The sequence below is a fragment of the Lissotriton vulgaris genome, unplaced genomic scaffold, assembly GCF_964263255.1.
Source record: "Lissotriton vulgaris unplaced genomic scaffold, aLisVul1.2 SCAFFOLD_2362, whole genome shotgun sequence".
NCBI lineage: Eukaryota > Metazoa > Chordata > Amphibia > Caudata > Salamandridae > Lissotriton > Lissotriton vulgaris.
In genome coordinates this window covers 275,784-300,350 of record NW_028253334.1, presented here as the reverse complement: position 1 = coordinate 300,350, position 24,567 = coordinate 275,784, and the positions used below count along the sequence as shown (strand labels likewise).

The 24,567-nt window shown below is 42.9% G+C and overlaps 1 protein-coding gene across 1 annotated transcript in view; it reads right to left on the bottom strand.

The window, feature by feature from the left end:
- Nucleotides 1-1,911: 1,911 nt before the first annotated feature.
- LOC147661040 (uncharacterized) overlaps nucleotides 1,912-24,567 on the bottom strand; it is a 130,173-nt gene continuing 107,517 nt past the window's right edge. The window contains exons 6-8 of the mRNA XM_086951376.1: nucleotides 23,988-24,221; nucleotides 16,417-16,580; nucleotides 1,912-2,350 (exon numbers count right to left, since the gene is read on the bottom strand). Of these exons, the coding sequence (XP_086807502.1) occupies nucleotides 24,069-24,221 (153 nt within the window). The 3' untranslated portion in view covers nucleotides 1,912-2,350; nucleotides 16,417-16,580; nucleotides 23,988-24,068. The remainder of the gene's footprint in view (nucleotides 2,351-16,416; nucleotides 16,581-23,987; nucleotides 24,222-24,567) is intronic.

The window sequence follows — 24,567 nt, the reverse complement described above, 5'->3', positions numbered from 1 at the left end:
GTGTCACATTTCATTTGAGGGGTGCTACAGGGTGTCCTGTGGACACCCCTGGCACCCTTCAAATCGCAATCTTTTTTGCGATTAGCTAATTGCTAATCGCAAATAAGGAATACTCCCCATTCATTCCTATGGGCCTTTTGGCCCATAGGAATGAATGGCGAGTTATTCCTTATTTGCGATTAGCAATTTGCTAATCGCAAATTAGGAATCAGTAGGAATCGCATTTTATTATGCGATTCCTACATGAATGCCGTTTTGCGAGTCCTTAATAGCGAATCGCTATGATTCGCTATTAGGGGCTCGCAAAACGGCCGTTGATGAATCAGGCGGTTAATTTCTGCTGTTTTCACACCGAGAGTATAGTTGTGAAGTACATGTGGGTATGTAAGCAGCTGGAGACACAGGGGGGTAGATGTAGCCCAGGGGTCTTGCTGTCTCGCCCAAGCCCCCTCCAGTTGGTTATTTGTGTATTTATTGAAGGGTTTGTTTTAAGCTCACATTACAGGGGACATAGAGGCGCTTGGTGCTAAGGGAGAGTGTACAGAGGGATCAGGTACAGGATACGTTTGTAAATACTTCAGACTCGGGGGTGAATCTTAACTTTAATTAGGGATGGCACACTGCTAATTGTCATCTGGAGCCTGTTGCACAATTGGTCCGCATGCACTTGCAACGCTCTAGCACCCTATTTTGTGTAATTGGGTTCATTTCAAATGTGGCTTAGTAACGTGGTGGCAAGATGCTCACAGAAATGTTCTTTCTATTTGCTTGGCAGGATCTTCGGGGCTGCTTCGTGGAAGACGCTATACATAATTTATGAAGCCATGTAAAAAAAAAAAGAATTCTCTACTGGTAACCCGGGTACTTGTCTTAAATCACTGTCTACCAAGTAAAGTGTGCTCATCTTACTGGTGTATTTTGAATTTTCTGATGATCATAGATGCTTTACTTAAATAGTGCACATAATATTCTGAGTTTCCGTAGCCTGTGAGAAATGGTATGAAGGCAGACGTCACCGTGATTCTGTGGCTTAACAGATAAAAAGCAAGCATCGCCTGTGAGCTTGGCCCTTCTACAAATACCTCACGGAAAGTGGCCAATTAAGCATAGGTTTTTAATCTGGCAGCAGGACAGACATCAAAGAGTGAGTAAGAAGGTGTGTTAGACATTATTAATAGTTTCATATATTCCTCTTCTGAGGTGGGTGAAAAGGTGGAAAAAGCAAATTTATTACAGGTTGGGCTCTCATTGAGGTAATTACAGGCCTGATTTCTTTCTTGGCAGTAAGGATCCTATCTTCAATGCCCATTGAGTAGCTTGACCACCAGGATTGTGGGAGGCCTCTTCCATTCAGATGCGACGGACCCGAGGTCTCCACAGTAATTAAACCGCTCCATCAGCCCGGCGGAGGGAGGGCCGCCAGGAGGCAGGCCTGGAATCCCACCCTCCTGATTTAGAGGTGAGTTTTCATTGCCGGCCACTGCCAGGAAAACCCTGGAGGTAAAGGGAAGTGCGAGTTGATGAATGCTGACTCACCATGAGCTGAGAGAGGGCTCCCTGGGGAGGCGACCACTTTCTTTTGTACAAAAATCACACTTCTGGATTGTTTTTAAAATTCAAAAGAAAAGAGTGGGTCACCGTTTCCTCATGTGAAAGACGCCATGCACCAAACTTCACAAAGCATAGACAGGCACCGCCGCTATGACATATGCTTGGTGGCCATTTACCAGATTGGGGGGCAGCCCCTCTGTCAGGACATTGGAGTCAATTACCCTGCCACTCTAGGGGTGACACTGGCCCTACTTGCAAAGTTTTAATTCACGCCCTGAATTCTTCTTGCCTCCTGGTGCGAGGACAATGTTTTTGATGATGTTCCTATCTTTACTGTGAAACAATCAAAACAGAGTATTTACTAGCTCCTCTGACGGAAAGATATCGCTCTTTATTGAGGTTGGGTTAGTTAACAATTGCACTGGTTCAAAACCTTTTGCGCAGAGCTTTAAACATGCAATCTTTGTCCTCCATTGTACATGTGCTCAAGGAATGCATAATGAAGCTTACTGCTATTTAATTAAGATTTTACTATTGATAACAAGAACACACAAATGATTAAGACTTAAGGGTCACTGCCATGTAAACACCAAAAGACAATTGTTCCACAGATGGTGTGAGCCTTATATATGAATAGGGGAGCTGGACATGTGCAATATTCCAAAATATTTAAGCATTGTGAACAGTTATCTCTTCGCTGTGTCTTTGGTGCTTCCTCAGCACTGAGATCTTTCTGCAAATTTAAGCTTCCTAAAAATGGGTTCCATTGCTGGATTGAGCTTTTGGGCTCGAATGATTCCTGAAAGAAAAAATAACACAAGAAATTGAAATGGATGACAACGTTGATAGCAGTAGTCTTTATACAGTTCAGGTCCCTGAGTAAATAATGGAGAAAGTGTGTATGTTGCAATGCAAACCTCAGCTGGGAAACGTGTACAAATGTATGCGGTAAAAGACCAATACAAGTCTAGCCTTGCTACAGTAGTAGAATGAAAAACAGCACCATTAGGGTTGACATTAGAAGAGGAAAGTAAATACAAGTTTTTGTAGACTACAGAAATATATTTAGGCAGCCACCATAGCTGTGAAGGCCACAGGCCTGCTTTGAATGGAACATGTGATTAATAAAATATGTTAAGAGTAGAATAGACCTTCAAGGCAGCCAGGATGTTAGGCTTCATAGGGCCAGATGTAGGAGTCTAAATACCGGTCGGTAACTGCCGATTTTGGCCGTTACCACCCGGTATTTAAGAATTGGCATGTAGGGGCATTTTTTTTACAGAATCGGTAAATTTACCGATTCGGGAAATTTACCGATCCTGTAAAATACTGAATCTTTATTATTACCGATTCGGTAAATCCCAGATGTAGGTGGGACTCTTCTGAGTCCCAAAGGCCCTACAAATTCGGTATTTTACCACCCAATCCAATTGGGTGTTAAAATACCGAATTCAAGTGTGCATGCACATGTGTGCATGCACACCTAGCCATGTGACAGACAGACATGCCCTTAGGGCATGTCTGTGTGCCACATGGCACACATGCCTATTTTTGGGGTGCCAGAGGGTGTCAAAATGACACCCCCTGCACCCTTGCAAAATTCTGTATTTAGCGATTCGGTAAATACCAAATCGGTACTTCCCATTGATTCCCATGGGCTTCACAGCCCATAGGAATCAATGGTAAATACCGATTCGGTATTTACCGAATCGGTAAATACCGATTTTTAACGATACGGTATTTCAACATCTGGAAATACCTACATCTCCCCCCTTCCTATTTACCGATTCATAAATACCGAATCGTAAAATTCGATATTTATGAATCGGTAAATTCAGATTACCTACATCTAGCCCATAGAACCCTACATATGTAGGAGTGGTATCTCACGCTTCAGACCCAGACAAGCCAAGGGCACTAAGTTAGTTTCAAACCCCTGGAGTAGACTTTTTATTCACATGATTAGTTATTTTCGTAGAATAGTATTGCCTTTGTTAATAAAGACTTTTGCTGGAAGTTTCGATCAATAATTATTATGCATGTGATGTATTCACCTTTGAACTGAAACAGTATATATTTCACTGCGCGCTCATGTGCCACAGGAAGCTTTGAGTCACAGCTGAACAGTGATTTATATTCTTCCCCCTCGATCGAGAAAATAAACTCTGTGCTTTGCTGCTAAAATTAAAGTTTTGTTTTTTTCCTTTTATCTTAAGAACATTTTGGTGAACCAACCAGGAGTTCATCTCGACAACCCCAAACAGTCTTCGGGGGAGAGGTGCCTGCCGCTGATTGAATAGAGCACAAAAAGGAGGTAGACCCTTGGTGGGGCTGAAGGGGGGCTGGGTCATATAAACTTGTACTCCACAAAGAAATGCCCCCTCTCCAAAATCAATTATTCAAAATTATGGACCAAACACACTTATTTTAGTCCGGTCCGGTATATTTATTTATACCCTTCGCTCATATTTTTTGAAATAATTTTTAAAATGGCAGGGAAAGATAACTCTATACAAACAAATAACCACAACAAACCTTATAGAGCTATTTGACAAAAACAAGAATTCACAATTATACAAAATTATCAAACAATGAACATAAACGATACATCCAACATTAAATTGCAATATTTAGGCAATATAGAAAAACAATTAGAATGCAATTACTGACATCCAAAATACAATTGCAAAGTTAAGCAATGTATGAAAACACATTCATCAAATTTTCTTTATGTGAACAAGAATGCGATCACTACATTCAAAGAGCAAAAAAGATATGTATCACTATTCTTCAAAGACCGCTCTGGTTGTTATAGTTCGCTCTTGCTGAAATAGCCGACGCGTTTCAAGTTTGGACTCTTAGTTTCCAAACCATCTTCAGGGCTTTGTATTACTCTGTTGGGATGTAAAAGACATGGTTTGTTTAAAACCACTTCGCCTCTAATCTAGAAAAATCAACTGTTTGGATAAAAGGTTGTACCTGTGTGATACTGAGTTGTTATAGCTTTCTATCACTGGGCACAACTCTGTCCTTTAACTGTACAGCTGGGCGCTTGGCTCCAAGAATGACAGTCTGTGAAACAAACGACATTTGGTCGTTTATCACTTTATTTAAAATCATGAAAACAGAAACTGCCTCGATAGAACGGAGGCGTCTCCTCCCGTCTACCGCCCCGTCCGGGGCTGCAGTTAAAAAGCGCCTTCACCTTGTATTTACTTCTTGGCAGGACTCGCTTTGATAATAAATCTCTTTATCTATTCGGGGAGGAAGGTAAAAAGGACGCGCATTAGTAAACGCTGCGCCTTCATTTACCTAAAGCAGGCGATGTCGCGCTAATCGGCTAGATTTCATTACCTGCTAACGCAGTTCCTCAATAGCGGTTGTGCTCCTCAGTTGCTCTCAGCTCTGGTGTGCAGCTGGCGGCCATGTTGCCTAACTTTAAGAAGAGGCTTACTTGTAAATTCCTTACATTGCATTGTGGGAGTTGTAGACGCCTCCGTTCTATCGAACATACAGGTATGTAGACCTGTTGTAACAGTGAAATGCCCGTGGTGAGTCCAATCCATGAAAGCACAATTAACTCACAAGTGCTTTGTTTAAATAGGAGACGACAAGCTTGCAGAATAAAAAGGAAAATATAAAGTACAAAAGGGCTCGGAGTGGCACCGTCATTCGAATTAAAGGTACAGTTTGCAATCCAAGTGTTTGTACCCTCGCACTACAACAGTTAAAATAGGGTTGTCTAAAACCGGGTTATGTATTATTCAATTAGGTGCGCACGAACAGAGAACAAAGACATTGCCTGCCCCTGGTGCTACGCAAGATAGCAAGGTCTTAGGTACGCAAACTTGTTTAAAAACACTATCAGGCAGTTTCTGTTTTCATGATTTTAAATAAAGTGATAAACGACCAAATGTCGTTTGTTTCACAGACTGTCATTCTTGGAGCCAAGCGCCCAGCTGTACAGTTAAAGGACAGAGTTGTGCCCAGTGATAGAAAGCTATAACAACTCAGTATCACACAGGTACAACCTTTTATCCAAACGGTTGATTTTTCTAGATTAGAGGCGAAGTGGTTTTAAACAAACCATGTCTTTTACATCCCAACAGAGTAATACAAAGCCCTGAAGATGGTTTGGAAACTAAGAGTCCAAACTTGAAACGCGTCGGCTATTTCAGCAAGAGCGAACTATAACAACCAGAGCGGTCTTTGAAGAATAGTGATACATATCTTTTTTGCTCTTTGAATGTAGTGATCGCATTCTTGTTCACATAAAGAAAATTTGATGAATGTGTTTTCATACATTGCTTAACTTTGCAATTGTATTTTGGATGTCAGTAATTGCATTCTAATTGTTTTTCTATATTGCCTAAATATTGCAATTTAATGTTGGATGTATCGTTTATGTTCATTGTTTGATAATTTTGTATAATTGTGAATTCTTGTTTTTGTCAAATAGCTCTATAAGGTTTTTTGTGGTTACTTGTTTGTATAGAGTTATCTTTCCCTGCCATTTTAAAAATTATTTAAAAAAATATGAGCGAAGGGTATAAATAAATATACCGGACCGGACTAAAATAAGTGTGTTTGGTCCATAATTTTGAATAATTGATTTTGGAGAGGGGGCATTTCTTTGTGGAGTACAAGCTGATTGAATAGAGGCTGCGCGATATCAGGTAAGAAACTACCAAAGTATTATGCTAAGTCTGTCTGTTCAGAAACGGTTGTATGTTCTTACAACGCATTCCGTTGCAACGCAATCCTTTACCACGCATGTGTTACAACGGAATGGTTTTTCAGCGCATATCCTTTTCCTCTAATTCTTGCGTGGTGACGTTGTACGTCGTTAAGAGGAAGCGGAAGTTTCTTTCCGTTTCCTCTTAAACGTCGCCGATTTCCTGCACTTTCTTACGTGATTTCAGGTGAGGTTTTTGTTTGGGGGGGGAGACCCCCCCAAGCCCCCCTTTTTTATTTTAAACCTATACCACATATGCCTTTACTACAGACCTCATAGTAAAGGTATGCGTGGTAAAGGCTTTCGTGTTAACCACGCATGCGTTGTAATGCATGCGTGGTTAATGCATTCGTGGAAACAGCCGCGTTGTAGTGGCCGTTTCCCTTCAGAAACGAGCGGGAAAAGTCCGACGTTGCTGTCACAAAAGAGGGGGGGGTGGATTCCTTATGAGTGAAGCTGATAATTTACCATGGCAAGTAACAGATGAGATTGAAGTAATTGTAACCGGTCAGTGAGCCCATGGGCAACCCATGTGTTCATGTGATACCCCTAGAATCCATATAGTAACAGATTCACCCAACGTATTATAGGCCTTTATTGATGCACTTTCTACTGATATTTATGAGTCTGGAGTTTGAAAATGAATGGGACATCACATTCTCCAGTACCACAAATAGTTGTGTATATTCATGATAATTTAGTAACCTGTATTGCTTCCAGCACCAATCCGCTTAGACCCCCCATTACTGCCTCAGTTCCAGATATAACTATGGAAGAAGTGTTACACAGGTAAGCAATAAGCGCTCTTGACGTTCATCTCTTTGCCCTCACTGGAATATATGTGAGATCAGGATCCACCCCTTAAAATCAGCGCATATGTTTTTCACTATTATAGGTTAGTGATAGTTGCAGGGCACAAATAATTTAGTGAAGAAGACAAGGTTGAAAGAGACATAGGATAAAGAATTAAAAGGGGACATACTACTACAGGGCACCATGGAGACCCATCTGGAACACATGGTAAACACCTTTCCTTCAGATCAAAACAAAATACAGAAATATTATAAACAATGATATAAAGGTACTAAGGGCCAGGCTAAACAATGGGCAAAGGATGGAACATTTAATGAAGACATAATTTAACATACACTGACTTACATTCCCTCTACATATAGTAGGAAGAAAGGACAGAAAAGGTAAGACACCCTGCCATTATGGATTGTGTTTCATGAAGAAAAAACAGATTTAAAACCAACAGCACCAGAAGAGGCGCAGTCCCCTGAGCAGCCCCCACCTTATGGTCTCTACACCTGTCCTGCCAGCTGTGGGGGTACCAAGACCCTCAGGTGAGGGGACAAACTTCACAGGGAGGGGAACCAAAGCCTGACTCACTCCTACAATTCCAAGGGCTTACTAAAACCCAGACCGAAGAGACACATTTACAAAACAACTACAACGCACTGTTAGACAGGCAGAGTGGTCTTAAAGTCCTGCTCCCTATAGAGGGCAGTGAATCACAGGACCTGTTATTCTCAGGCTGGGAGACACATCTGCAGAAACTTTGAGAGAGGCAGCTGAAGAGTGGATAAGAGATGAAGAAGAAGGATGGGAGAAGGAGATAGACACCACAGTAATTAGAACTTTCAGATGAGCTACAAGATGTAGGAGCGGCAGAGGAAGATAGAGAGGGGGATGACAGACCTAACAGAGGGACATTCAATTTTCATCCACACCCTGTGCAAGGGACACTTATGACAGTAAGAGACACTTCACAATGACCAAAGAAGTTGATTCTGAAAAAAAGCAGGTCAGACCTAACGCCTATTGAGGTCATAGAATATAAGGAAGGTAGGTATTTTTGTCAGCCTTTTTATGATGAAGTAGCAAAGTGGACTAAAAGAAATGGCAGGAAGCAATGGCCCCAACAAGGGTCTTCTGACCCTATTGATTTAGCAACTGCCGAAGAATGTATATGGCAGGGACAAGGCAACCCACAGTGGGATTACCCAGAATGTCTCGAAATATTGGAAAGGCATGTTAAAGACCCACCAAATGAAGGGATCAGGAGTAATAGTCCAGTTCTCAGACTATGCCCTAGACCAACAGGTCACCGACCGATAAATCAGTTGCCCTCATTTTCAAGGGTGGCCCAGTGCCCACATATGTACCATGGCCTCAAATTGATAAACAAAATTTGAAGAGGGCATTGCCAACACTATCTGATGGAGCAGAGAAGTGGATAAGATGTTTTGAGGAACACACTACAGGAGTAAACCTTGCTTTGGGCTAAGTTAAGAGCTTGTTAAGTTCCTTGGTAGGAGATGAGGTAAACACCATTTTTATTACAGCAGGATTTCCTCAAATAACCTTGGCAGACACACAATATGATGTGTCATCTTTTAATAATATCAGACAATATGTGTGGAATGCACTAAGACAAACATATTGAGATAGACCAGATATTGGAGCTCTTATAGCAGAAAGTATAAAATCAACCGAAGACGTTACAGAATTCATTACTAGGATGAAGGAAGAGTGGGTGCAAGAAGTAGGTTGCAATTGGAAAAATACTGTAGGAAATGTCATGGTATTTTATACCGTGTTAAAGTGAGGCCTGCCCACAGAGGTACAAACATGCCTAGATGGAATAATGGGACTAGAAGCTAAACCATGGCCAGAAATACAAGCTCACATAATACATTATTTCAAGCAAAATAAAGAAAAGAATAAGGAAAGAACAGAACAACCAGAAAGGGCTACAGCTAAATTGGTGCAACAAAAGCTCAAAATGTCCAGTTCAGAAGGGGCACTCTTAGCAGCACCATAGATGGCTGTAAGTGTGCCAATGCAGATGCAGGCTCAGGCACTAGAAGGGCAATCACTAAGCAATACAGGAAAGAAATAAGGACGTTTTTCTGGAGGTCAAGGGTCAGCAAGAGGGAGAAATCAGGGAGGACTCGTCGCAGCAGTACAATGTTAATTATTGCTATAGTATAGGTCACATTGCAAGAGAGTGTAGAGCGAGAAAAAGGATGAGCAAGCACAACAATGGGTCATTCCTCAAAGGTGGATGGGGCCACAGCAGGGGCAGTGGAGCTCCAAGCAGCAAGTGAAACAGGGACCCCAACAGTAGGCCCCTCAGTTCAGTGGATGACACAGAAAGGGCAGGTGTTACAGAATGCACCTCAAGGTATTAGGAATACAGCAGGAGTGTCCTCACATATGCAGGGAGGAGTGATGGTACAAGGAGGTAATGCTTTCGCTGTCCAAATATCCAGAGAAATGCCAATGAGAGAGCCCACAGAGAACCATTATGTGTCCAATACTATCAGTGAGCACAGACCAGATGAGGAACCCACTGTGATGGTAGCCATGTAAGGTCGCCCCTATAGCTTTCTAATTGACACTGGGGCCACAAAATCTTGTATAAAGGAAGGAGCACTACCGCTTTCTAACAAGACAAGGGACACACAAGGGTTATCTGGGGCTGCCAGGAGAGTTCCTTTCACTGAGTCAGTGAGCATGACATTGGGAGACACACAACTAAAGGAACCATTATTATTCCCACCTGAGGCTCCAGTCACTATTCTTGGAAGAGACCTGATGAGTAAGTTGAAAATGACAATCTCTTTTTTGGAAAAAGGGTCATTGGTATGTTACCCGCCAGGCGTCACACCAGATAGGATGATGTCACTCCTGGCTCTTGAGGATTTGGGACAGCAAAAAAGAGCCATTCCAATAGTCACAAAGGTTTTTTTTGCATGGTATATATGCTTTGATAGACCATACACCAGTACTATTGGGAAAAACAAAGCAGATACCCAAAGAATTATTGTAAAGACCTGAGAGGCCTATAGAGCCAATAGAAGAACCTAACATGGTGTTTGAAAGAATGGCCCTTGAAATAAAACCACAATATACATTTATAATAGCAGTTGACAGGAGACATGTAATGTGGACATCAGTTGTGTTTGCTGATCCAGGGGTCAAGTTAAGTGGTCTGTCTGATGCAGAGATGTTTTAGGACAGTCCACCACTTCAGACAGTGGCATTTCAAATGGACATTCCCATCAGAATGCAATTACAATACAGAACAATGCCGAAACATGCACTCGACAGAACACTAAGAGACAGGGTCTTGGCAATGGTACCAGAAGGTCTTTGGACAAAGGGACCATATGATGTACGGTTGATCAAAGGAGCTGAGCCTGTGAATTTAAAACTCTTAAACCCGATCCCATATTGCCTGCAGTGCGACAGTATCCCTTATCCAAAGAAGCAGAAGTGGGCATCTTTCCGACCATACAGGCATTACTTGAGCAGGTTATATATGAGAGACCCATACCCTGTAATACACCTCTTTACCCACTCAAGAAAGCTATTGGGGGGGGGGCTTGGAGGATGATTCAGGATTTCTGCTCCTTGAATGATGTGGTAATACCAGAATTACTGGTGGTACCAGACCCCTCGGTTATACTGACAAACATACCAAATGATGATGCTTACATCTTTGTCATTGACTTTAAAAAAATATTTTAAGCATTCATTAACATTCAGTTAGACAATATCTGATTGCATTTTTATCTAAAGAGACTCAATCTTATTATAGAAGGCTCTCTCTGTGGTATTGTGAGTCCCCATGCATCTTTTACAGTACAGTGAAAAAGGACTTAGCAAACCTAAAATGCAAAGGTACCCTTTTGGTTTGCAGTTCTACTGAAGACATACGCAGGGACTACACCATTGGCCTCCTTTGCACACTAGCAGACAAGGGATACACAGAAGACACAGATAAGGAGCAAGATGTGCAAAAGAAAGTTCACTATTTGGGACAGATAATATCTAAAGGTGGAAGGAGAGTGACCCCTGACAGAATATAGAGTATGAGAAACATGCCCAAGCCCACCACCACTAAGCAAATGCAGTGTTTTCTAGGACTCTGTAATTATGTGAGACAGTGGGTTTTTGACTATGCCACCCTGACTTCACCCCTTTTGGCTGCATTAAAAGTGTCCCATACAAATGGAAATAAAATAAACTCGACTGAAGAAAGAGAGAGGGCATTTCTGGATCTAAAAGAAGCAATTACAAATGCTCCAGTTTTAGGCACACCAGACTACAGCAAACCATTCTACCTCTTCTGTCACTGTAATGGAACAAAGACAGCTGTACTGACTCAAAAGACATCCCTGGGTCACAAACCGATTGTCTACTACAGTGGGCTGCTAGATCCTGTCGTGAAAGGTCACTATCATTGTGAGCAAGCACTGGCTGCAGCAGCATTTGCAGTTCAGAAGAGCACCACCACTGTATGTAGAGCATGCAATATTCGCCATTTTACAAAAGAGCATGAGAACCCTCAGAAATTAGAGGGCATCTGGATATGAAGCAAAAGTTTCAGGGCCATATTTAGAAGTAGTTCGCTGTCATACAGTTAATCCAGCAACATTCTTTGCACACCCTGATGATGAGCAAGTACATGATTGTGTTAATTACATGCCAGACGAAGAAAATGAGGGAAGACCCCATCCCAGGAAGCATGTTACTCTTTGTCGATGGGTCTTCTTTTATAGATCGCGAACAGAGATTAGGCATTCAGGAGCAGCTGTTGTAAGAGCAGAGCAGCGAGGATCATCTGATACATTACAAATAATTAGTTAGATGCCATTACCCTCTCACTTTTCAGCACAAGCCGCTGAATTAGTGGCCATCATTGAAGCATTACAGTTAGCTGAGGGATCAGAGGTTACCATCTTTTCAGATTCCGCCTATGTCACCACCACTGTACATTCCAGCACTCATAGGTGGGAGAGGATTTCTTAAATCTAATGGTTCCCCTGTAATGCATAAAGATGTATTGGTTCAATTCATTACAGCTTTAACACTGCCAGCAAAGGTAGCTGGAGGGAAATGTGCAGCCCACACCAAACAGCAGGATATTATCTCCCGAAGTAATGCTCTGGAAGACTGGGCCGCAAAAGAAGCAGCTATGGCATCCACAAATCATGATCAAAGTGAAAAAAACTACATTAGCAGGCAAGCAGGCAACCGGATGAAACAGAATTAACACTTCCATATACTGAAACAGCAAGATTGCATTTGCATGAATTGCAGGAACAAGAATTTCGACATGAAAGGGAGCTCTGGGAACAGAGGGAATGTGTTCAGTCACTGACAGATTTTATTTATAGAAAAGATAGTACAGGCAAGCCATTTATGCCACAAGCGTTGTTGTACACAGTCCAAGAGTAACTACATTTCCCAGCACAAACCTCCCAAAAATATGTTCTTGCTACTCTACAGGCAGATTGGTTTATTCCTTACCTATCTGAAATGATCTCTATGTACATTGCAGAGTGTGCCATATGTCAGCACTATCGCCCTAAGCTAGCTTTAAAGGTGATTGCTTCCACAAATCCATGCCCAACAGGTCGATTTCAACATTTGCATTTAGAATTTGTAGATATGATAGAAATAGAAAGATGTAACAACTACTGATACCTCATAGTGATTGTTTGACAATGCTCTGACTACGGTAGGATTGCACCAGATTATGGAGTCTCCCACACATGAGAAGGGTCACACCTTGGTCCTGATCTGTACTACATCCTCAGCTAAACTCCATGCCGATTGCACACTGTGCAGCTGGTCTGGCCATTCTTTGGTCAGCCTCTTACTCCTGGTAGACAGCCGCCCTAAACATACGCAGGAGGGGTGGAGAGTAACACGGAACCGGCACAAACAAGACGACACCAAGCTGAGGGACGCGCTGGATAGGACCTTAGTTCCTGGACCCTTGTCCAAGGACCCGGACTCTCACAACGGTTGATAGGAGCAATTGATAATGTCGTTCTTGCCTGGAGGGCAAGGATAATGCATCGTATGAAAGGGTCATCATGGTACACACATGAGCTCAGAGGGGAAAAACAAGCTCTCTGCCAATATGAGCAATTATGGCGGAAATCTCTCAACCCAGAATCCAAGGAGACATATAAAGCTAATAACAAAAATGAAAATCCACCCACCCAGGCGAGGGAGAAAGGTGTCATCTGCCAAATGATAATGTTGGGACGTAAACACGTCTCACAAATGAAAGCAAGAACAAAACTAGGTGCAAATTCAGGATAAATGCAACAGAAATATGGATACACAGAAATATATGATGCAAGAAAATAGAATTTATTAGAAGTACAATAAATATAATCAATTTAATTTGTTGAAGGATGCATCAAAGAAACCAAAGTTAGACATACAAAAAACAAATATATTATGTGCTGCAAAACTTTTCAATAGAACAGAGGGATTTTTAAATAATTTTTAGGCCATTTAAGGGCCAATGCCACAATTACAAACAATGTTATGTTAATGTTAATGTTATTCGGAATTTATCAAGCGCACGGGCACCCAGAGGTTTCATGGCGCTAATGTTGAGGAGAGATGACAATCAGTGACCTAACCAGATGCTTGCTTGAATAACCAGGTCTTCAGTGCACCCCTGAATTCCATGAGATCAGTGCATCTCCGGAGTGACAAAGGAAAGGAATTCCAGAACTTTGGAGCCAAATGGGCAAATCGGCATCCACCAAGACGTTTTCTTTTGAAGGAGGGCAGAATGAGGAGGGACAGGTGGGCGGAGCGAAGATTGCGGGTCGGCTCATGTTTGGTTATAAGTTTATTAATAAACGTAGGACTTTTACCGTGGAGAGCCTTGAAGGCCAGGCAGCCTACCTTAAATTTTACCCATTGGACTATGGGTAGCCAGTGAAGGGTGGTCAGTAGTGGTTTTGCCGAACTCCTACCGTTACTTTTGAAGATTAGTCTGGCCGCCTGATTTTGCACAATTTGCAGGCGTTTAGCCAGTACTAGGGGGAGACCTAAATAGATGGAGTTAGAAAAATCTAATTGGGAAAGGACTAAGGCGATCACCACCTGAATGAGCGCAGGGTACGTGAGTAGATGAGCGATTTTCTTAATTTTACGTAGCTGGAAGAAGCAGGACGAGATCACAGCTCCAACCTGGCATTTTAGCGAGAGATCGGAGTAAATGGTGATCCCGAGGCTTTTCACCGATGGAGAGGGAGACGGAGGAGATCCCATTGATGACGGCCAAAATTGAGGGCCCCAGTTGATTGAACTTTTACCCGGGAGTACCAGCTCGGTCTTTCCAGGATTGAGTTTTAAGTGATTCAGCTCCATCCACCCTTGGATGTGCAGCATGGTCACCTGAAATTCCTCGACGGAGTCAATTGAGTCTAATGAGAAAATTAGCTGCAGGTCGTCCGCATAGTTGTAGATTGTGACCCTCCTGTTTTTTAAAGAGTGTGATAGGGGTTTGAGGTACAGATTAAACAGGAGGGGGGACAATGATGAACCTTGCGGGACGCCGCAGGTGGTGGACAATTTGGCCCCTGTAAAGTTCCCAAGCTTGACTGCCTGGGATCGGTAGCTCAGGGGCTTACTATATAAAGAGGCACTTTGCTACAGACACTCTTTCCATTTATGACCATACCTTACCATCTACTGAGGTATTTATTTCTAGCACTTTCCAGGACAGTTTCAGCTGACGTCTGACATAAAGTGATCAACCGAAACAAGAGCTTGCAAGACTATTACAGAGAGCGCTGTCTTTGGCTCCGACCACATGTTTGTAGCCAGGATTCCATGTTTTAATTGGGCAGAAGTTGTCTTCTTCCAAAGAAAAATTGCTTCTCCCCCACGCTGCTTCGAATATTTTGTTTATTTATTCAGGTGCCTCAACAAGCAACTATATGGCTGCCTGAGCTTCAACTTTCAGGTGCACACACATGACATTGTATTGTGGTTAGTGTCTGCTATGTAAATCATTTATTCTTTTTACCCTGGTAGACATACAGCTGGGAGGAGGGCAGTAGTGTATTGTAGGCCTTGCACCCTTCCTTCCATCAATAACTTTGGACTTCAGAATGCAGTTTGGTGTTTGAGAGCAATATGGGATGCCCAGGGCTACAGGAATCTACACGGACTGTTAGGCTTGGCTTGGCAGCTCAGTCGTCACCTGACCTCATGTCATCAACAAAAATGCTTTTAGAGTGCTACTGAGAGGGGCTTAGACTCCACCCGCGTGCTGATTACCCCAAGTACATAATTTGATGTGGGTCACATGCATGTGAGTCCACTAAAACATTTACCTGTGTTTCACTTTTTGGTTATGGCAAAGCTCATACAGCAGGACAGTTGGTTCTGGTGGCAAACCAAGGATCATGCCAAAGGGCTGATCGGTTGATTACGAAAGGCTTTGATAAAATCACTATTTGTTGCTAGTTGTCTACAGGACCCTGTTATAAAAATCATGAAATACAATGTACAGCTATGTAAGTAACTGAAATGTGTCAGTTAAACTGTGTTTTTTTATATTTCTTAAAAATTAAGAGAAAAATTCGGAATTTTTTTTAAGTGTTTTTGTCTTAAATGTAATTTAAATCTGTTTAGTATTTCTTTTAGGAGCGGGATCGTGGGTTTATAGCAGTTCAGATGGGAGTAATTTAAATGATATTGTAAATAAATTGTATAGTATTAAATTCAATATTACTTTTAGAATTAGGATTATAGATTTTTTTAAAGTTGTACAAGCAGGATGTGTGCTTTATAGGGGTTATGGGTGGGGAGTAAATAAAAAAGAAAATGCCTTCCCACCTACGAACTCCGGATGCCACAACAGCTGATTAGCCAGCTGTACAAATAGACCTCACATAACATAACCTATATTTTCTACTGCAGTGATGTTCACTCAGAGTATGATGTGAACAGTGTAAAAAAAAAGGATTGCACCAGCGGGTGCTATGTTTAAACAAGGTGAGGGGAAAAACAAAATACTTTTGGAGGGGCATTCACTTACTAATAATTCTGGGTCCTCACTTGCTAATTGAAGAACTAATGACGTAGCGGATTCTCAGTGTGGCTGAGACCAGTGCCTTCTGAAACAAAGTGCAATCTGTAAAATCAACACTCCAACAAGCTGGAGATGTGCTTTTTGGAGGTTTTTATAAAGTGCCAATACCTTTTTGGCCACTTTATGACCAAGTCAAATGAGGGATTGTGTATGTAACACTGAAAGGAGTGTAAGTGTGCAAGCGGAGGAAGTTGTGTCTTACCATCATGGAAAGAGCCCTCATTCCTCAGGTTACTCAGCACAGCTGCTTTCTGTGTGTCCTCTTTGAACTTCTTGTCTACCTCCTCACTGTAGGCTCTCCCCTTGCTTATCCATGATACCGCATTAGAAATCGTTTGTTCATCCAGTTTTTCAGGGTGTTGAATTCTAGAGGAAACAAAGAGAGTTCAGAAGAGTGGCAGAAGGCATCAAGCATACAAAACTTCAAGCTAGAATCCATGCATCTACTTTTCAAACATGTACATGAGTCCATTCTCCTCCTAGTGTGTGGAGGGGAAGAGATTAATCTAGATACACAGGGCTGAGAGGAGTGAACATGGAGGAGGCCTTAGATAAAGACAAAGAGGCCAGGGTTAAAATGATAATCAGTGTTAAATATTGGGGTGTAAGGAAAAAACAGGCAATGGTTAAAATGGGGATCACTGGGAGATAATTGAGTGTGAGGAGATAGAGGGGACAGGGTTAACATGAGGATTACTGGGCAAAACTAGGGTCTAAGGAGGCAGAGGGCCAGGGTGGAAATGACGATCATTGTGAGATATTAGGGTGAAAATAGACAAAAGGTTAGTGTTAAAATGAGGATCGCTCAAAGGTATTAGGGTTTAAGGAGAGAGGGCCAAAGGTTAAAATGAGGAGAAGTGAGAGATATTAGGGTGTAAGCCAGGTTTATCACTGGGAGATACAAAGGCATCAGGAGACAGAGGGGCGAGGGTTAAAATGAGAATCACAGGGCAATATTATGATGTAAGAACACAGCAAGGCTAGGTTTAAAATAAGAATTAAAGGGCAATAGGAGACAGAGTGGCCCGGGGTTAAAATGAGGATCACTGGGGAATTTTAGGGTATACTGATACAAAGGGGCCAGGGTTTAAATGAAGATCACTGTGAGATATTATAGTGTAAGGGGAGAGAGGCCAGAGTTAAGATGAGGATCACTGAGAGATGTTAGGATGTAAGGAGACAGAGGGCCAGGGTTAAAATGAGAATCACAGGGCAATATCAGGGTGTAAGGAGAATGGGGCAGGGTTAAAATAAGAAGCATTTTGCAATATTAGAGTGCAAGTAGAGAGTGCCAGTGTTAAAATGAGGATCACTTGAAGAAATTAGGGTGTAAGTACATAGGGTTAAAATGAGGATTACTGGGAAATATTAGGGTGCAAAGAGACTGAGGAACCCAGGTTAAAAGGAGAAGGTGAGAGCAGGGATAAAAATGAGGATCAGCGGTAAGTATGGGCGGAAAAATTGTTCCGCTCGCGGAATTTGTAGATTTTCGGCAATTTCGCGATCCGCTAATCTCGCGAAATTGCAGAAAACTCAGTGAAATCGCGAGCGGAATGGATTTTGCAAAACAGAAGTACACACCTATGTCTGCCCGGATGGTATTTATGAATTTAATCCACCCAATTTTGTGGTTTGTGTCCAAGGCAGAAACTTCAGTAAAAGCAGCGGCGTAGGACGTCAGTTCGGGGGTTGTAACCAATCTATGCTAGAAGAGCAATGGGTGTAAGCTCACCTGGTCATTGATAGACCTGACACCCATGTCAAGTTTCAAGGGAAGGAGGGGAGTGCTCTGTGGAAGTGATACCAGGCTCTTAAGAAACTTGTTTTCTATTGTTGAAAGGATGCTAACATGTATGGAACCGCACAGTTCTGCCCCATAGAGCACACTACTCACTACCTTGCAACTATATAGCTTAAGTACTGGGGCTACAGGCCTGGTATTAGAGAGGCAGTGCTCTCGTCACAAGGCCCCAGTTAACTGGGAAAATTTCAGGGACGCCCTCTCTAGATGTTTCTTCCATGCCATTCCCTTGGACAGCTTGATTCCCAGGTAATTAAATGAACTCACTCGTTCGAGCCGGACATTATCAATTTCCAGGTTACCTTTAAAAAATTTGTGCGGATTTAGCATCATCAACTTAGTTTTAGTGGTGTTGATGACCAAAACCCTCTCATCACGAAAGGTCTTAAAACAATTTAAAAGTTTTTGTAGGCCCATGGGGGTTTTGGACACCAAGAACCTACAGTGCGAAAGGGAGCCCAGCCTAGAATCATATCAGAAGAGCAACACATGTCATAAAACTACCCAGAAGGCCACAAAACCCACTGCCACCACACTCAAGACCTCCACCTGGACCACACCCCCTACCTCCACCGAGGCAGGGCACAACAGGACAGCAGACCTTCCAAAAACGCATGGCCCCTCAGCCACAAAATAGCTGAATATAGCGAGATGTGGCAACCAAACATGTGTGAAGAACGCACCAATAATCATGCACACAATACCAAGAGAACAGGGTGACACAATGGCGCCTGCGGCCCGGGTGGCAGCATTACTACAACAGGGACACCTGCATCAATTTATTCCTCATACAGCCCAGGACTGAACCATGGCCACAGCTCCGGCGTCATTGTTCAGAACATCATGCAGGACTGGCATATGCCAGGGCAGCCCAATCCATTTACACATACAGGAAGGGACAAAAACGCTACATGCCCAGCTTTTCAATGTAGTGATCTGCTGCTCATGGGTCTAGTTCTCAATGTACCACAGCCACTCCCGGGCAGCTGGTTTATAGCCACACCACACCCATGAAGCACAGGCATCACAGGACACATGACCCTGCCAATATAAATGTCCAGACGCACGTGTTCCACGCCATTTCCATTCCAGACTTGGTGCACAGGATGCACTGCGGGGAGCACAGGCACACTGCCACATGCCAGCGTCCCGGTGGTCCAGACAGCTCATGTTCTGTGCGCGCTCCTTGACCACAGTGTAGGCCTGAGCTATCGAACATTGGGGGCCTACCGCCACGTGTGTGGCCTCACTGGTCACTGAGTTAGTGGCACTGCATGGGCTGAGAAGGTGTGCAGCCTGCGATGATGATGGGTGCACTGGTATGTCCTCTGCCATGGCAAAATCAAGATGCAGTACCAAATGTAAGACCTGATGGCCTGCAGAGTGGGGCTGCATGATGTGGAGGGTGCCCTGTCTGCGAAAAGGTGAGCAGTGAGGCCTGGGTGTGCAGGGGCAGGCAGACACCTCTGGGGGCGGGAGTTGATGGGTGCAGTAGCCTAGGTGCGCAGAAACGGGCAGACATCTCTGGGTGGAGGGAGGGAATGGGGTGCAGCCGACTGGATGCACAAAGGAGGCACAACGATTTAGCCGTGTGCAGTCGTATATACTCTGCCATTACTAATTCTATACTATGTTTCAGCTGTGGGAGCTTGAGGGCTCCACTAGGTCCCAGCATGTGGATGGAGACACAGCGGTGGCGTAAAGGTGAACTGTGAGGGTTTTGTCCACAGGGTGGCCACTCAATGTCCCTCCTCATTGCTTCCTTTCTCTCCCTCACACTCTTTCTCTCTCTCTTCTTCTCTCTCTTCTTTTTTCTCGCACTCTTTCTCTCTCACTCTTCCTCTCTAACTCTTTCCCACACTCTTTCTCTCTCTCTGCATCTCTCTCTCTTTCTTTCTCTCTGTCTTCCTCTCACTCTTTCTTTCTCTCTCTCTCCCTTCCTCTCTCTAACTGTTTCCCTTTCTCTCTCTCTTCCTCTCACTGTTTCTCTCTAACTCTCTGGCTTCTTCTCACTCTTTCTTTTTTTCTCTCTATCTTTGCCTCTCGGTGACTGTTTCTCTCTTTCTCTCACTCTTTCTTGCTCTCTTTTTCTCTCTCGCTCACTCTTCCTCTGTTTCTCTCCTTCTTTCTCACACTCCTTCTCTCTCTCTTCCTCTCTCTCACTGTTTCTCTCTCTCTTTGTCTCTCTCACTCTTTCTCTCTTTCAGCAGCGGGCAGTTACCTCTGCGCGGTGGGAGTGGATAGTGTGCAGCAGCCTGGGTGCACAAGAGCGGACAGACACCTCCGGGCACTGGGAGTAGATGAGATGCAGCAGCATGGATGCACAGGGGCGAAACAGATAATTACCTGTATGCATTTGTGTGTGCTCTGCCATTACTAATTCTAAACTATGTTTCAGATGAATAAACGTGAGAGCTGCATTAAGTCCCTGCACGTGGGTGGAGACACACTGGTAGAAGAAAGGTGAGCTGCGAATATTTTCTCCAGTGTAAACATTCACCTCTCCCTCTCCATCTCTTCCTTTCTGTCACTCACACTCTTTCTCTCTCTTATTCTCTATCTCTTCCATTTTCTCTATCGCACTTTCTCTCTTTCTCTGTCTCTTCCTCTCTCTCACTCATTTCTCGTTCTCTTATCTTTCTTTTTGTCTTGCAGCCTGTGATCACAAATTGTCGAGTGATGACACACCATGGCTGTACATAGTTTTATTTGTTGTTGTTTTCTCCAGTGTCAACACTCACTTTCCCTCTCCATCTCTTCCTTTCTGTCACTTACACTCTTTCTCACTCTTATTCTATTTCTTTCTCTCTCACACTTTCTCTGTCTCTTCCTCTCTCTCTCATTCTTTCTTTATCTCTCCTCTCTCTCATTCTTTCTTTCTCTCTTCCTCTCTCTCACACTCTTTCTCTCTCTTTATCTTCCTTTTATCTCAGTCTTTCTCTCTTTCTCTCCATCACTCTTTCTCCCTTTCTCTTATCTTTCTTTTTGTCTTGCAGGCTATGATCACAAATTGTCGAGTGATGATACGCCATGGCTGTACATAGTTTTATTTGTTGTTGTTTTGCTTTAATAAGATGTTTTATATGTAAATCCATACATGACTGAGGGCCAGATGTAGGTGGCTAAACACCGGTCGGTAACGCTGAAATGTGTTATGTTTCTGCGTTACTGACCGGTATTTAGCCATGTGCAATGTAGGTAACACCGAACGCCATCGCAAATAAGGAATTGGTGAAAACAAGGAAAACAGTTACTGATTAATTAATTTGCGATTAGTAGAGACCTACACACACACAAGTAGACATTATATTTCGTCATATCGCTATGCAAGAATATTTATGGTTAGGAAAATGTATTTTAGTAAACCAACATAAACTGCACAAACCTTGGAAATTAGACGTAAATATAATTTGGCCCACTCCCATGCACAATGTTCACATAAAATTTGCCACTTTGGATGTCATGAGTGTCATTAAAGCTGTGATTTAACATGCTATAATTGGTGTATTATGTAAGAAACACATAGGAGCTGTGTGCGTTATAGTTCATGTAGTCAAGCTAGTGAGTTGATAACAGTATGTACAGAGTTGTGTGAGATATCGTACATTTTGGGTGGGGCGCATATCATGACTATGTTATAACTTTTTTATTTGTATGGATTGTGTAGATTAAGTTTTGACAATTCCCACTTTATAGTCATTCACTGTGGTGCAATTAAATAGCACACTTAAATCTTTGGGATTGGAATTTGAGATGAAGGAGACATTTTCCACCTTAGGTGCAGATTACAATTTTGGTCAGAAACCATTTCTGACCAAATCGGTTTCGGAATAGTTCAGGGAATCCAACCGACTGAATACGATGGTTCTAAACACCATTCAGTCAGACTCCTATTGACTTCAATGGGAGCCTATGTTCCGACCGACTACACAGACTCACATTGATAACAGGGGTTGTTGCTAAAACCTTGCACCCTGTGGTGGTCAGCCCGTTGTGCCTGGCACACTGTGCATGGTTGGAAAGGGGGGGGTCACTTGGGTATCCCCATGGGCCCCAACCGAATTCCTCCGGGTGAAGGGGACCCCCAAAGTCAGATTCTGACAGTCGATTTGTGTCGGACATACCGATTCAGAAAGGCTGTCTGAATCAGACATCATAATCACTCAGTTGGAAACGTGGCCCACAGAAGTCTCTGTCCTTTTAACCTGCAAGGACATCCAAAAAGGTGCTTTAAAAAACCTTCACCCGTTAGAAGCTTCTAGCAGCATGCTTCATCATGGAGTCCTCACGCAGATAGTCTTGCATGTCTGGGCATGATCTAACATGACCTTCACGGAAGCACTTATATTTGTGGGAGGGGATCTAGAATATGAAAATTGCCTGCAGAGTTCCTCAGAATTTGTTTGTTTGGATTACATTTGGTAAGATTAAAAATTGGGATGTGATCTGGAAGTCCAGCAACTCCAGTGTCTTCGGGCCATATGGTCATGCCTCACGGTGCATGCACATTTGTCAGAAGAGGGCCACAGCACAAGCTAAAATTGAAAAATGTATGTTTTCGATCACCCGTAGGACGGTCGCATCCAAATACAGAGGGTGGAACCGCTAACCTTTGGTCAGGCTGTTCTATTCCGCAACAGTGTCGGTCGGTCCCTAATTGATGTGTTCCAGTTAATAGGTGTTTGTCAGGTTGTGCACAAGGATACAGGTATATTAGTTTTGGAATTATGCTTACATGCATTTTCAGATAAGTAGTGCCAAATAAACAAGTTTGTATCAGCTCGCACTACTTAAAAAAAAGTGTGGTTGTCAAGGATAAATGCCACACAGTTGTAAGATTGGATTTTGTACATAACTTATCAGAAGGGGTGTAGTAAGAAAGGAAAAAAAACCTTTTAAAGAAATTGCATCAAATATATCAACAAAATATCTACAATACAGTACCATAGAAGTGAGAGAGGGAACAACTTTAAAAGTGTTCAACTGCATGTGAGGTGATGACTCTTAATTGTGAGACAATATGAAGTCATTTGAATTGGTTTTTAATGCATAATCATGTGAAATGCTCTCCGAAACATACTAAGTGGATCACCTGTTTCATGTCTTGAGTGATATGTTAAAATTGTTCTCTCCAAAGTAATCCTAACTTCTCAACATATACCCTCTCTTCCACACAGTAAATAACTTTGAATAAGCTCCAGAGGTGCCTGTAAAATATTTGGCTAGTGAAGGAATGTACTACATTGATCGTCGGCCCACTAGAATGTTTCAAAATTCTCAAATTCCTTGTCACTAATCTTTTACTGAATAATTTAATAATTAAAATGATATGCTGGATGAAGGTTCTATTCATTCCCTTTCCCTACCCCTGTGCCCTTTCTTCGGGATAGCATAGTTGCTTTGAGTAGGGTAGGGGCACATGTAAAAGAGAAAGATGCAGTTTGTAAATATGGGGCATATGAAAGTGGGACGTGCGGTTAACATGCAACAGGGCAGGGTCCCAGGGCTTGGCCACTTACTGTTTTCAAAACTAACACCGTAAACTGCCCAAAGGCTCTCTGGAGAGTTCCTAATATCGGTGTCATCAGGAAAATCCCTGTCTGTTCAATTTGGATCACACTTAGAATCACAGAAGAAGGCCAGAGGGGCAAATTAGCTTCTACATTTGTTGACTTGCCTCTGACCCTGTTCCCTACAAATCTGAGGCCATGAAGTAACTGACTGCTGCATCTTTTCTCATTGTTTCCTAACAGAAAGAACCCAAGAGTGGGTGGAGGCTGACACAAAGATCAGACTGGGATAGTTGCTTATTGCCGACTACTCTCCTCTCCAGCACCAGCACCAATCAATCCCTGCTTAATTGAATTCAAACTAAGGAGAACATTTTTGAGCCCCTTGTGCTGCCGTTGCATCACTTTTTTAATATAACCCACAGTTTTCTTCCACCCACTCTGAGTGACATGCCTCCTTACCTTGCCTCTCTCATCCGTCTATGTATGGTAATATCCCCAAAAAACAGCAGTTCCAGAATGTTTACTGCGTAGTGATCCACTTCAGTGGGTCCTTTTCATGCACGATGCTCTGTTTCCGAGCCACTGGAGAACAGCTTCTAGCATTTTTCTTTTGGCTTCAGCTGACGCGTCCGGAGGGGCAAACTTCAACTGTGCCCCAAGCGTTGCAAGAGAGGCTTCGATTTTACTCACGGCCTGTGTGTGAAAATGAGGCAATGATCACATACTTTACAACAATGACATGGCAGGGTAATCTCTGCGCACAACCGCATCAGATATTCAGGAACATAAAGTTTACATGATGCTCGAGAGACATGAAGCGGCCACTCACTCCACGCTTCCAAGTAGGAGACAAACTGCCTGCTAATCACAGTCAGAAGTATCCGAACCCCAATATTCCAATCACAAGTCTCCACAAAGAGGTGATAGGGATGTGTTCTCTGCTTTATTTTCAATTTTCACATGTGTCCAATACATCCAACACGAACATGCAGCGAGGACGTGTTTCGTCTATGGTAGCTATAAGACTGTCTTCTACAGA